The sequence below is a fragment of the Microcebus murinus genome, chromosome 2, assembly GCF_040939455.1.
Source record: "Microcebus murinus isolate Inina chromosome 2, M.murinus_Inina_mat1.0, whole genome shotgun sequence".
In the NCBI taxonomy this organism is placed as follows: Eukaryota; Metazoa; Chordata; class Mammalia; order Primates; family Cheirogaleidae; genus Microcebus; species Microcebus murinus.
Genome location: NC_134105.1, coordinates 114,080,305 through 114,094,910, shown reverse-complemented (window position 1 = coordinate 114,094,910; position 14,606 = coordinate 114,080,305). Strand labels below are relative to the sequence as shown.

General features: G+C 35.9%; 1 protein-coding gene across 1 annotated transcript in view; it reads right to left on the bottom strand.

Annotated features, from left to right (window-relative positions):
• The window catches only part of MAEL (maelstrom spermatogenic transposon silencer), a 30,237-nt gene extending 16,467 nt beyond the window's left edge, over window positions 1–13,770 (bottom strand). Inside the window, exons 1-6 of the mRNA XM_012745307.2 lie at window positions 13,493–13,770; window positions 13,158–13,250; window positions 11,735–11,834; window positions 10,287–10,442; window positions 9,037–9,078; window positions 453–577 (exon numbers count right to left, since the gene is read on the bottom strand). Coding sequence (XP_012600761.1) covers window positions 453–577; window positions 9,037–9,078; window positions 10,287–10,442; window positions 11,735–11,834; window positions 13,158–13,250; window positions 13,493–13,624 — 648 coding nt within the window. The 5' untranslated portion in view covers window positions 13,625–13,770. The remainder of the gene's footprint in view (window positions 1–452; window positions 578–9,036; window positions 9,079–10,286; window positions 10,443–11,734; window positions 11,835–13,157; window positions 13,251–13,492) is intronic.
• Between the last annotated feature and the right edge of the window lie 836 nt (window positions 13,771–14,606).

The following is a 14,606-nucleotide window of genomic DNA, read 5'->3' as shown; positions in this document are numbered from 1 at the left end:
AAAAGTAGCAAGGTTAAAACCTAATTCTTAAATTCCTAGCCTAGAAGAATTTGGACAACATAAAGAATAAAGTTTCCCTAAATATTACAAAAAAGGGGGGAGGGGCTGTCACAAAGATACTTTTGAATAAAAAGGTAATCTTGCTTGGAAGGATAGGTGTACGGAATGTAGCATCCATTCTTCAGGGTGAAAAGATATTGTAGATATTTCAGAATGGGGAATTCAAAAAACAAGGGATTTACCAAAGTAGAAATATGTTCAGCTTTTGCAGTCTTCAAAATCCCTCTAAAATCAAAGAAATTTTTTTAAAAAGGCATACCTAATAATATTCAAAACAATTCAGAATGAACACACAGCTAATACATAGCAAAAAATTCTTTCTTTTGGCACCTTTTATGGATCTTTTGGCATCTAAATGGATACCTTAAGAGAACTTCTTAACTTGAAATTACCTTGCAGTATATAGGTGGCCAGTTCCCTGGGTATGGATGAATAAATCTATAAAGGTTTTGTAACACAGTTGCTTGGTCATGCCCAGATTCAAAGTTTGAAATAGGAATCTTGTGACTAGAATCACCTGAAGGAAATAAAAAGGAGACAAAAGTTCAAATTTTGAGCAAGAAAAATATTATGGGTTAGGTACGGAAATAGGAATACAAGAATAGAGTAGTGGGTAACTCATATTTAAGCATTTGTACAATGCCTGGTTATGGTTAGGTACTTTACATATTTTAATTCATAATCTCAGTCATTCTATGAGTGATGTATACACAGTAAAGACAAAAAACTGAGAATCACAGAAATCAATAGTTGGTAAACAGCTGAATTATGATCCAAACCCAGGTTTGTTAAGTGATCAGGCCTGCAGTGTTTTCACTACTCCCATGCTGCTTTTCATGAATGTTTTATGAATAAGGCTTGAGAACCTAACAGTAATGATTGCTTTTTAAAAGGTTATAGGATGACAATTTCCACTTCCAGGATAAAAAAGGGTCAAGTAATTCAGATCAACCTTCTCACAAAAAATAAAAAGGCTTGAGGGTATTAGAGCACACAGAGCAGTAAAGAATTATTGGGTCAAGATGCAGGAGACTACCAAAATCCAGACAAGTGAGACTAGCTTTACAGGAGTTTTTCCCCTGGGTCACTTGCCAATTCCAGATGAGGAAGCTCAATGGCCAAGCAGTGTGCTTTTGACAGCCCGTGGGGCCTGGCTTTTTAGGCTCCCAGGTGTCTGAAAGAAGCAAACATAAACTCTCTTTGGGGAAAGGTAACATCATCAAAGGCCTCAAATTACTTTGAAATCATTTTCCCCCCAAATACTCTATAAATAACCAGGTACACAAAGAAAGGAGAATGAGAACCAAAATAAAGTTGATAGAAAGATAAACCCATAGGCATTTGAGATACTGAAGTTATTAATACAGATTTTAAATAATTGTACTTATTAAATTTGAGGAGATCAAATTACAAATTTCAGTATAAAATTAGAAACTGTAAAAAAATGCAGGAGTCTTCTGATGACAGTCTAGGGAAAAGCTGAACAAATGAAACACCAGCTACAGAGCTAGAAATGCAGTGAAGAATTATAGGCCCCAAACCTTGGAAAGAAAGAAATCTTAGATGAATCTGGCCATGTGGGTTTCTCCCCAAGGGTGTTTAACAATGCTGGAAAAGGAGATTTAGAGGCTGAGAAACTGGACAGAGTTTTCATTAGACCCAGAGCTGGTAAGAATTAAAATTATTATTTCAGCATTACTTCTGTAAATTAAAAATCTATAATTAAAAAAATATTCCATTGTTTTCTAGCTTCCATTGTTTACACTGTGAAGTCAACTGTAAATTTTACTGATAATTCTTTGATAGTCATCTATCTACCCTCACCCATTTTCTATTAAAGATTAAATAGAAATAGACTAACTGTTGTAAAGTCTGACTGAAGTCCCTTAATCCCTGAAAATGAATTAGGGTAATCTGAGATTTCAGTGATTCTACCTTTCTGCCATATGCAATCATAAATCTTCTTTGGAGAGAAGTACCAAGTTTTCACATATACTGTTTAGCACTCCGTTGAAAATATTAAATAACTAGATGTATAAAGATATCTGATAACATGACTGAATATCAAGATAACCAACAGATTATACTCAAACCCAATGCTGGGCACAGTGGTTCACACCTATAATCCTAGCACTTTTGGAGGCTGAGGCAGGAGGATCACTTGAGGCCAGGAGTTTGAGATGAGCCTGAGCAATAGTGAGACCCCCATCTCTACACAAATTTTAAAAATTCGCTTGGCATGGTGGTGTGCCCCTCCTGTAGTCTTGGCTGCTTAGGAGGCTGAGGCAGGAGGATTGCTTGAGCCCAGGGGTTTGACGTTGCAACAAGCTATGCCACTACACTCTAGCCCATGCAACAGAAAGAGTGAGATCCTGACTAAAAAAAAAAAAAAAATTAAACCTAAAGGAAAACCCCTATAGAATTATCAGACATAAGATTTTAAAATAATTAGACTTAACATGTTCAGGGAAATTAAAGACAATAATTTCTGCAGAAACAAAAAACAAATTCAAATACTGAAAACCTATTCCTCAGTCCATTTTATGATGGCAAAATAAACTTGATAGTAAAACTAAGTAAGGCTAACCTGAGTCTTTACCGTAAATGCAAAAACTGTGAAATAGTAGCAAACCAAACTCAGTAATTTATTTAAGAGATATACAGTGACCACATTTGGTTTGTCCCTGGAAGGCAAGGTTGGTTTAAATTAGGAAATTACCACACAGACACAAATCTCTGAGATGCAGAAAGAACATTAATTAAAATGTGCAACTGGTATCCTGCTAGCCAAACAGAATATAGGTATACCTTGGAGATGCTGTGTTTGGTTTCAGATCACCGCAATAATGTGAACATCAAAATAAAGTGAGTCACGAAAATATTTTGGTTTTCCAGTACATATAAAAGTTATATTTACACTACTATTCTATTGAGTGCAATAGCATTATGTCTAAAAACATGTACATATCTTAATTTAAAAATACTATTGCTAAAAAATGCTAATGATCATCTGAGCCTTCAGCAAGTCTCAAAATCTTTTTGCTTGTAGTGGGTCTTGTCTTGATGTTTATGGCTGCTGAATGATCAGGGTGGTGGTTGCTAAAGGCTGGGGTAGCTGTAGCAATTTCTTAAAATAATACAATGAAGTTTGTTGTATCAATTGATTCTTCCTTTCATGAAAGATTTCTCTATAGCACAGGATACCATTTGATAGCATTTTACTCATAGCAGAATGTCTTCCAAAATTGCAGTCAATCTTCTCAAAGCTTGCTGCTGCTTTATCAATTAAGTTTATGTAATATTCTCAGTCCTTTGTTGTCATTTCAACAATATTCACAGCATATCCACCAGGAGTGGGTTCCATCTCAAGAAATCACTTTTTGCTCATGCATAAGATGCAACTCCTCATCAGTTAAAGTTTTCTCATGAGATTGCAGCAATCCAGTCACATCTTTAGGTTCCACTTCTAGTTTTCTTGCTATTTCCACCGCCCATCTGCAATTACTTCTTCCACTAAAGTCCTGAATCCCTCAAAGTTATCCATAAGGGCCAGAATCAACTTCCTCCAAACTCCTGTTAATGTTGATATTTTAACCTCCTCCCATGAATCACAAATGTTCTCAATGGCATCTAGAATGGTGAATCCTTTTGAGAAGGTTTTCAATTTGCTTTGTTCAGATTCATAAGAGGCATCACTATTTATGGCAGCTACAGCTTTATAAAATGTTTTTCTTAAATGGTAAAGACTTAAACATTGAAATTACTCCTGTATCTATGCGCTACAGAATGGATATTGTGTAAGCACAAAAACATTAATTTCCTTGTACATCTGGATCAGAGCTCTTGGACAACCACTGTCAATCAGCAAAATTTTGAAAGGAATCTTTTCTTGAGTAGATCTCAACAATGGGCTTAAAATATTCAGTAAACCATCCTGTAAAAATAGATGCACTGTCATTCAGGCTTTGTTATTCCACTTAAATAGCACAGGCAGCATTGATTTAGCAAAATTCCTGAGCCCCAGGATTCTTGGAATGGTAAATTGAGCACTGGCTTCCACTTAAAAGCATCCAGCTGTATTAGCCCCTAATTGGAGAGTCAGTCAATGCCTGGCTTCAAAGACCTAAATGGCATCTTCTTCTGATAAGAGGTAGTTTTACCTCCACTGGAAATTTTAGTGTAGCCACCTTCATCAATTATCTTAACTAGATCTTCTGAATTTGCTGCAGCTTCTACACCAGCACTTGCTGCTTTACCTTGCACTTGTATGTTATGGCAGTGGTTTCTTTCCTTAAAACTCATTAACCAACTTCTATCTTCAAACTTTTCTTCTGCAGCTTCTTCACCTCTTTCAGCCTTCACAGAATTAAAGAGAGGTAGGGCCTTACTCTGGGTTAGGTTTTAGCTTAAGAAAATGTTGGGACTGGTGTGATCCTCTATTCAGACCACTAAAACTTCCTTCATATTAGCAATTAAGTTGTTTTGCTTTTTTTTATCACTGGTGTGTTCACTGGAGAAACACTTTTAATTTCCTTCAAGAACTTGTCCTTTGCATTTACAACTTGGCTGTTTGGCCCAAGACACCTAGCTTTTGGTTTATCTTGCCTTTAGCTTTTGGTTTATCGTGCCTTTCTCACTATAATCACTTCTAGCTTTTGATTCAAAGTGAGAGATGTGTGACTCTTGCTTTCACTTGAACACACAGAGGTCACCATAGGGTTATTAATTGGCCTAATTTCCATATTGTTGTGTCTCAGGGAATAGGGAGGTCCACAGAGAGAAATGATGAACAGTCAGTGAAGTAGTCAGAACACACACATTTATTAAATTTGCCACATTACATAGGCACTGTTTGTGGTGCCCCCACACAATTATAGTAGTAACACCAAAGATCACTGATTATAGATCACCACAGCAGATATAATGAAAAAGTCTGAAATATTCCAAGAATTACCAAAATATGACATAGAGACACAAAGAAACCACATGCTGTTGGAAAATTGGCACGGACAGACTTGCTTGATGTGGGGTTGCCACAAATATCCAATTTGTAAAAAACACAGTTATCTATGAAGTGCAAGAAAATGAAGCACAATAAAATGAGGCAAATCTATAGAAAGAAAGGTCTTTATCCTGATAAAGAGTGCACACCAAAAATATGAGGGGGGGAATACAAAAGAAAACTACAGCAAACAGCATACTCAATGGTGAAAAAAGAAACTAAAGGTCTTAATTAGCATACTAAGATAAAACAAATTTTTAAAAATGTAAATAAAGATAATGTAAGTTTAGAAAAAACAAAAAGTGGTTTCACAGATGACTATATAAGGAATTTATTAAAAACTCAAGAGTTTCGCAATGAATGGGATAAATCAAAATATAAAAGTAAACAATAGAAAATATAATTTCAAGAGATTTGTTGTAGCAGCAAAAAGGTAAGATAAACTATAAATTTAACAAAAGACATTAAGATTATGGAGAAAATTATGAAACTTTATTAAAAGGCATTACAGACCTAAAAAATAAGAGGACAGTCCCATGTTCACAGATAGACTCAATATAATGAAGATACCAGTTTTCTCTAAAACAATCTAATGTCAAACATGAACAACTGATTCTAAATTGCATACGGAAGAACAAATGGTCAAAACAGCCACAATATTACTAAAGAACAAGGTAAAGGGACTTGACGAACTACTGTGTTTAAGAATATGATAATGACACCAAAAAGAGTAGATCAATGTAACAGAATAAAGAGAACACAGAGGCCATATGATAACACTACATATTGGTAACACTACATATTGGCGAACAAATTTATTCAACAGGTAACACTACATATTGGCGAACAAATTTATTCAACAGGTAACACTACATATTGGCGAACAAATTTATTCAACAAATGATGCTGAAACAATTGATTATGCACATGGGGAAAAAGTGAAAGTGAATCTCTATCTCATACCATACATAAGTCAATTCTAGGTAGAATAGGACTTGGATACGAAAAACAAAGTTTTATAATTTTTAGAAGAAAATAGAGATCTTGGGGTAGAGGAAAATTCTTAAATAAGACACAAAAACCCACAAATAAAAGATATGTTTACTAAATTAAAAAGGAAAACAAGCAGGGCACCTGTGGTTCCAGTTACTCAAGAGGCTGAGGAAGGAGGATTGCTTAAGCCCAGAGCTCAAGGCTATATGTAGCATGCTATGATTGCACCTATGAATTACCACTGATCTCCAGCCTAGGCAACACAGTGAGGCCCTGTCTCTACAAAATAAAGAGTAAAAATAAGGCCGGGTGCAGTGGCTCACGCCTGTAATCCTAGCACTCTGGGAGGCCGAGGCGGGCAGATTGCTCAAGGTCAGGAGTTCGAAACCAGCCTGAGCAAGAGCGAGACCACATCTCTACTATAAATAGAAAGAAATTAATTGGCCAACTAATATATATACATATATATATATATACACACACACATATATATATAAAAAAAATTAGCCAGGCATGGTGGCGCATGCCTGTAGTCCCAGCTGCTCGGGAGGCTGAGACAGTAGGATCGCTTGAGCTCAGGAGTTTGAGGTTGCCGTGAGCTAGGCTGATGCCACGGCACTCACTCTAGCCTGGGCAACAAAGCAAGACTCTGTCTCAAAAAAAAAAAAAAGAGTAAAAATAAAAACATCTGTTCATTAAAAGACATAATAAAGAGAATGAAAAATACAAGGCACAAACTGAAAACAGCTATCTGCACACAATTTTAAAAATCAGTAAGCAAAGATATATTAAACTTTCACAAACCAGTAAGAAAAATAATTCAATAGAAAATGGGAAAAAGACATTGAGTTTAAAAATATGGATATAGAAATATATACACAATGTTAATTATATAAAGGTCAAAACAAGCAGAATTAAACACATTACTTAAATACATATGTACATGTAATAAAACTATTCCGAAAAGAAATGATTAACACAAAATTCAGAATTGTGGTTCTTTCAGAAAGACGGAATGGGATGCAATCAGAGATAGATAGGGGCCTTCAATAGTACTGGCAATGTGCTATATTTTAGCTGACTGGTGGGTCCACTATTGTTCATTAATATCCTTTATACCTTAAATGAATGGTATAATCTTTGTATGTATGAAGCTTGATTTGAAAAGCTGATGAACCTTTTGTATAAGAAGCTGAAAGCTTTGTTTTAAAGCAGAACGTCTCTCAAGAAAATCATTAACCAGTAAAATGAAGAGAAGCAGAGCTCCCCTGGCTGAAGTGGGGAAAGAGAAAAATGAAGACCTCCTACCCCTACACTCATACTTCATCAAAGATCAGATAGCATAGGAGCATTTGAGAGTTCTATACGCATGTTCCTTAGCTACTATACTCAGACTCATCACATCCACATGTAAATTTGTTCCACTGCATTACTGTACAAAACATGTTCTCCAAATCAGCTCAATTACATTAGCATAGACATTTTTAGTTATTATGTTGATAACAGCTGTCACTCTAATAGTCATTTATCTTATTTAACTGGCACATTTCCCAGGGTTATCAAATTGGCAATTTAAGGCATGCTTAAATTGGTAAGCACCAAACATTTTAAGATCCCTAGAATGAGAAACATTGTGCTCAGTTTCAATTAGTTTGAATAATAAATTAAGAAAACATTCCTGGAGTCTTTAATAGGTTTTTTAAAAAGAACTACACTTTCTGTTAATCTGATTAATTTGAAAAGTTTGTAAAAATAGGCCTTTAAAAATAGATTGTTCAAAATATCAAAGAAACAGAAAGCCAGTGACACTCTCACAAATAAGTGTCTGACACATAGTAGGGATTGCAATGCATTCAATAAATGAAGAAATCAGAAACAGTTTAAGTAAAAATGTGAAAATTAATTCAGCACCTAAGTTTCTATTTATGGTTTTTTACTATCATATATTTAGTTCAATAACCTCAGATAATTTAACACTTGGGGAGATTAACTACATTCACACTTCAAAGCAACTATAGAATTTGCCTTTTATATCACAAATTTTCTTTTTATTTAGAGCTAAATAAGGGGATCCTCTAAAAATTCTCCCTTATAGTCCTTATTCCACAGCCTACATCCCTGATATCATGCAAACAATGGATTCGCACATATTTTTTACTAAGACTAGAAAACATTCAATACACAACCAAAACTAAGTCCAAAATATTCTCATTTATAAAAAACAGTGTTATAAGTATTAACAAGTATTATAATATAGCTGCTTGTTATGGCAGATTTGCAAAGATGATTTCTAATTTCAAACACTTTCTATAGGCTAGTTGTCCATATTTTTAAATAAAAAAATACTTTAGATACAGGAATCATTAAATGGTCCCTAATCAAACAGTGACACTTTTGAATTAAAATAAATTAAAAAATAAACCTATTATCATGATTTTCATCCTAAGCAAACAGAAAACTGCTTAAAACCTAGTTTCTAGAAAAGAGTTCAGTTCAAGAGCTTAGATATACAGTCATGCCCTTCAGTTGCAAAATAATTAAAATAAGAACCTGTTTTCCTCATCTAAAAAAAATTCAGAATGCTTTTGTCGGTTTACCACTGTTATTTTTGAAACAACAACATTTAAAAAAACTTTTTTGAATGGACATTTTTGAAAATAACCCTTAATCTGGATAATCTGAGACCTCTTAAAAGACTTTTCTAAAGACCTGGCCAATAAAAGCAACTGACCTTGAGGTCAAAGGATATATACACAAAATCAAATGACAATCTCCTGAAATGAAAAGGGATATTAGAAGTCTATAAAGTTTTTTAAAGTTTTTATAGATCACAGACACCATCTATCATTTCTATGCAGACTCTCCAACAATAATCTAAGGTTATTTTTACCCCAGTTTATGTTTTATGAGTTAAAGGAGTAAGTTTTAACTAGGTACGCATATATTCAATTCCTATATTCTACCTATTCCTTTATACTTACTTGCAGCCTGACAATGAAACCGAAATCCTCGTGGAATTTCACCTATAATATAAAATATTTTGTTGAGAGAAGCAGAAATGTAAAAGTTCTCTAGTTGTGCTATAGTAATACTCCATAGGATGACCAAATCACAACATAGGTTAAGTAAATTTTATTACATGAAAATATACAAGAATAAACCTTCACAGTGTTTTTTTTAAACCAAAGGTATGACAATTATCAAATAATTTTTCATATATTGTCTAAGCTACATTTAAAAGCAAGTTACTTCTTACAGAGAAATACTAGACAAAGAAAGTTTGTGCCAAAGGAGTCTTAACTAGGGGTCCATGAATGGGCTTCAGGTGGTTGTGAGGCCCTTGATGTAGCAAGATATATATGAATTTCTGAAGGAGAAAAGTCTCTAAATTCTATCTTTTTAATGCTTTATAACCCCGACGGAAAAAAGTAGCTATCTGACTTGTCCTAATGCCTCACAAATAGGAGTAAGATGATTGATTAGTTTATCTGTCATCTCAAATGAGGAGAAAAAAAGTGCTGGGATTTTCTGATTAATTGACAAAACTAAAGATGAAGTTCTTCCCCCAATTGCTTCTCCCTATGTATCTCTCCTATTTATCTACAGTGTATGGTGTTCCCTTAACTACTATTTACCCTCTTGGGAGCATAATTAAATCTTATATCCTCATACCTATTTTGCTTTTAATGGAGTGGAGTAGTGGGAAAAAGAGATGTTGATAACAACCGAGAGCCTATTAAGTACTATGCTATTTTCATACTTTCTCATCTATTGTTTAGAACAGCCTTCCAATAGGTATTATCCCCACTTTACAGATGAATGAATAGGTTCAGAGAGGTTAAGTAATTTCCTCAAGGTTACAAAGCAACAGCAGCTTAAAAAACTAGTGACCACTGAGTTGAAGGACAGGGTAGAGAAGGAAAAGATCAAGCCATAAAAAGCTTTTAGAAAAATTCCAAGATGTAAGGCCACAGGTAAGCAAACAGCAGGCTATGCATTATTTGGGTATTCTATCCACCCAATTTTAATGCTTACTGGAGGCTAAAAGCCTAAACCAAAAACCCTTGTCAACACCTAATTCTTAAGTTTTTTCAACTATGAAGTCTTGTGACATTTTTAAGAACCCAGCTGTATATTATTCAGCTTTTAAAACAAATATTATTACCAAATGAAGACAAGATAAAAAACATACACTTTTAAGATCTACTGTCTACTCTAACTGGCTACTTACCAGGATTTATAAAACTGTGGAAATCTGCCATAATACCTTCTTGGAGAGAATATTTAACACAGCCAATTTCACAAGGGAGGAAGCGCTGTTCACAATGAGGCGGCAGCTCACCATGGCTAAAAATGTTCAAAAAATAAAAAATGCCACCCAGGAGAGCTAAAAAAACAAAACAAACAGAAAAAAATATATGTGTATGACAAAACTAACAAATGAGTATCTCAGATTTACCCCTTCCACAAAAACCTCTTTAAATCAAAGGAAAAAAAAACGTTTAAGAATCATTTTCATTGTGTTCCTATATTCCTAAATGAGCCGAGAGAAAACTAATCAATCAGCTATACCAAATAAACAAAATTTAATTTTTTAATTGACAAATAATAATTGTACATATGCATAGGATACACAGTGATATTTTGATGCATACAATGTATAATGGTATCAGGGTAATTAGCATATATATCATCTCAAAAATTTTTATCATTACACTTATCAAGGATTAAGTGAAGCAACAAAATTATTCAAACTTGCAGCCAGTTCTACATAACTCAGCTATACATTCCTGAATCTCAGGAATGGCATGACACATATTCAACAAATACATAGCCTTGGAAATAATGCCAAGCACAATCAGTATATAAAAACTCTGTAACATAAACTATGAACCATTTTGTTCATTCCTTTTTTACTTTTTACCAATACATACAAGACCACCTACAAAATCTCTAAGGGAAGAAAGTCGTGTGAGAATGTGTAAAGTGTTCTTATTTACCAGGACTGGACACATTTAAGATTGTTAAAAGTTTATTAGTGTTCAACAAAGGCAGAACACAATAAAAACAGCTAGAAGGAATGGCAAGGATCCTTCTCAACTAGGTTCTCTTCTAGGCTAGCTCAATAATTTATTTTAACCTTTATAACCCCCTTTAAAATTTTTACATTTTATTTTTAATTAACAAATAATAATTATGTATACATTTGTGGGGTACAATGTGGTTTTGATATATGTGTACATTATGGAATGATTAACTTAAGCTAATTAACATACCACCTCACTTTTTTGTGTTGTGAATATTTAAAACCCACTCTTAGCAATTTTGAAATATACATTACATTATTAACTATAGTCACTATACAATAGATCTCATTATTTCTCCTGTCAACCTTTATAATTTAAATATATTCCAGTGGCTCACTATAAAACAAGTCTAAGAAGTATCTCTATTTAATAACACCAAGTGGTAGAAACCAAGAGACCAGTTTAAAAAAATCTCTCCAGTATTAACAATTACAAATTACCTGATCTTTATAACTTTAGCACCATAATATTTAACACTTGTAGGCAATTACTTTGAAATGGAGATCAAAAAGAACAGAAAACATTTTTTCTGATCATTACAATAATGTTTTAAGCATCCAAATTTACACAAAATACTTTAGGATTACTCTACCTTGATCACTTTTTAGAGACAAACTTGACATATCTGGGAGTGAAACATTCTGCTTTGGTACAAGCATGCCTGGCTTCCTCAGTGGTGTGGAAACAGGTTTCTAAAGAGGAAGAGAATGATTGACTACATATTTAAAATCTGGCTGGGCACTTCAGACCATATATTTCAATTTAGCAAAATAACTGCAAAACAGCCCATTGATTACTTCTCAAGGCTAACAAATCCAATGAATAAATATATTTGTCATTAATACCAACATCCAAAGGCAGCTAAAATCTATAAATATTCTGAATATGTATTAATATATTGATGTTCTTTGTAATATTATTCTAAATAAGCAATTCAACTATTACTGAAAGCCATTTGTCCACTACTGATTTACCAAGATAATCATGAGCTGCCTACTATGTGCCAAGCCAGTGGCCAAAAAAACACCACTCCCCAAAGTACTATAATATTATTTGTTTTCACCTAAAGTAAAAAAAAATCAGATCATGTTGACTCCCAATCTCAAATGAGGTATATATACAACACAGCTTAAGCTTTGAGGGGATATAAGAAATTACAGTATGAAAAAAAATCAGAGCTCACAAGTACAACTAAGTACAAATTCAACTGACTACAGCGTCTACTCAAATGTAAGTCCACACAATTAAAATCTCTCCAACCTAAAGCAAGCAAAACTCTTGAGTTTCAACCCAATGTTGACAGTATAAGAATTTTACTATGTAAGAATGAAAAAAACACCTGTGGGGGTGAGGAAACTAGAATTACCTTGCATTTTCCCGATGCAAATCAGCCAAGAAAACAATTTTATTTTGTATTTTAACAGTCTGTGTATTTAATATAAACAGAAAATTATCCAAATAAACTTTACTCAATTCTTTTACTTGTAAGGCAAACATCTCCAAATGGACATGGACATTTGGACATACATCTCCAAATCTCACTATTCCAAATTCCAATATTTTTAACACAGAAACTGGTTTGGTTTCAGGTGTCATTTAAAAGGAATGGTTTGAACTACTTTTAAGCATCCAAAAAAAAAAAAAAGAAGGGAGAAGGAAAAACAGGCCCTTAAATCATGGAAGAGTTGTATTAGATGACACCTAGAGGTCATCTAATACAACTCCTAAATATCAAACACTCCCACTGCTGATCAAAGTTTACAGTCTACAAGTTTCTTAACAGATTCCCGAGGCCTTTCACCACCAAATTACACCAATATGTATGTGCCCTAGTTAAGGAGCCCGTACTTTTTTAACAGGCATTCTGACCCCAGGGGAAAAAGTTAAACTCTTCTTTGCACTAACCCAAATCACCCAGTACTTCACCCTTGACATTCACCCATCCACCCATCCAGCTTTTATTGAGCATGTCTATGTGCCAGGAAGCTGGCTGCTCTTTCTCTTGCTAACTTTACCTGCTTCTCTGAAGGCCCAGAGTCCTTTCCTTGGGCAGCCCTCCATTCTCGAGCCATTTCTGCGTATTTCTCCTTTTCTTCCTCCCTCAGGAGCTTTGGGAGATTGAAGGGGAAGACAAAGAAGAGAAGCAGCCATGAGGAGGGAGGACCCAGCGCCCTGGCCCCCACAGGTAGTTCCAGCGTCGGTTTGCCCAGAGCCAGGAGCAGGGGGCTTCCTTTCCCGCCAGAAGGGTCCAAGGGGTCACTGGCCTCCTCGAGGCCTCTTGCCTTCCTGCCTTGTCCCCCCTGTTGCCCAACTGTCCTGCCTGGTCCCTCTCGCCCTCCTCCAGCCTTACCGCCCAGTCTGAGGAGCAGTAGGGGATGGCATCAGCTACGCGAGCCACCGGCAGGCCTCGCCTCCGTAGCTCGGGGATCTTCTCCTGCACGAAGAAGTAGTAAGCATTGCGGCTGGCCCTGCGGTTCGGCATGGCGAGTGCGGGCAGGCTTCGACGTGGGCCTGAGACAACTCCAGCCACCGGCGCCCTCGGCGGGCTCCCGCCCTTAGCAACCGAGTTGGGCGCTTGCGCGCGCAGCTCGCAGCTCTTGGCCAATCAGGGCGCGACGCGCAGCCGCATTGGCCCCGCTGGGGGGAAAAAGCAGTCCGAGACTGGAAGATTCCACCTCGTGTGGGCGTGGGGGTGAGGGGAAGCGGGAGTGGAGTCACCGGCGCGGAGCGTTCTGATTGGCTGGGGGAGTCGCGGGCGGAGGTGTTGTCACGTGGAAGGCTTGGCGCGATTTCTGCGCATTATTGCGTAATCCGTGACAAAGTAGGTGGAGAAAACGAGGAGGGGGTGGAGCTTCAGGTTGCTTAGTGTTTTGCAACTTAGAAGGGCCCGCTTTGTGCCAAGCACGGTGAAGGTGTTGGGTTAGGAGTACGGCAAATAAGGTCCTTGCCCCTCGAGAAGGTTACAGTCGTATGTGGGGAAAGCATGACAAAACCCCACAAAAATTGAGTTTTTAAAAGTGCATTTTAAAAATAGTGCAATTTTAAAAGTGTTAGGGAGCAAACGACATACAGCAAGAGATTGAGATAAAGTAATTCCCTTGAATAAAGTCTCTTAAAGGTCTGGTTCGTTATTTGGTTAGTTTTATTTCTAGGTAACAATATTTTTGGCGTTTTTATGAAGGAAATGTCTTTCTTGTATTTTGCAATTGCTTAGTGCTGATGTGTAGAGGAGGTATTGATTTTAGTATTGGTCCGGTGTGTTTAGTCACTGCTGATGAACTCCCACATTGGTTAAAATAGTGCCAGTTGATTCTCTTACTTTTTCTGGTTAGATATGTTTCCCGGAGAAAATTCCGTTCTCTGCTCAGCTTCATGTGCGTACGTATACATGGGGTATGTATATGCTTTAAAATCAAGATTGGAAGTTGAAAATTCATTAAATGCTTTTTCTGCATCTTTTCAGG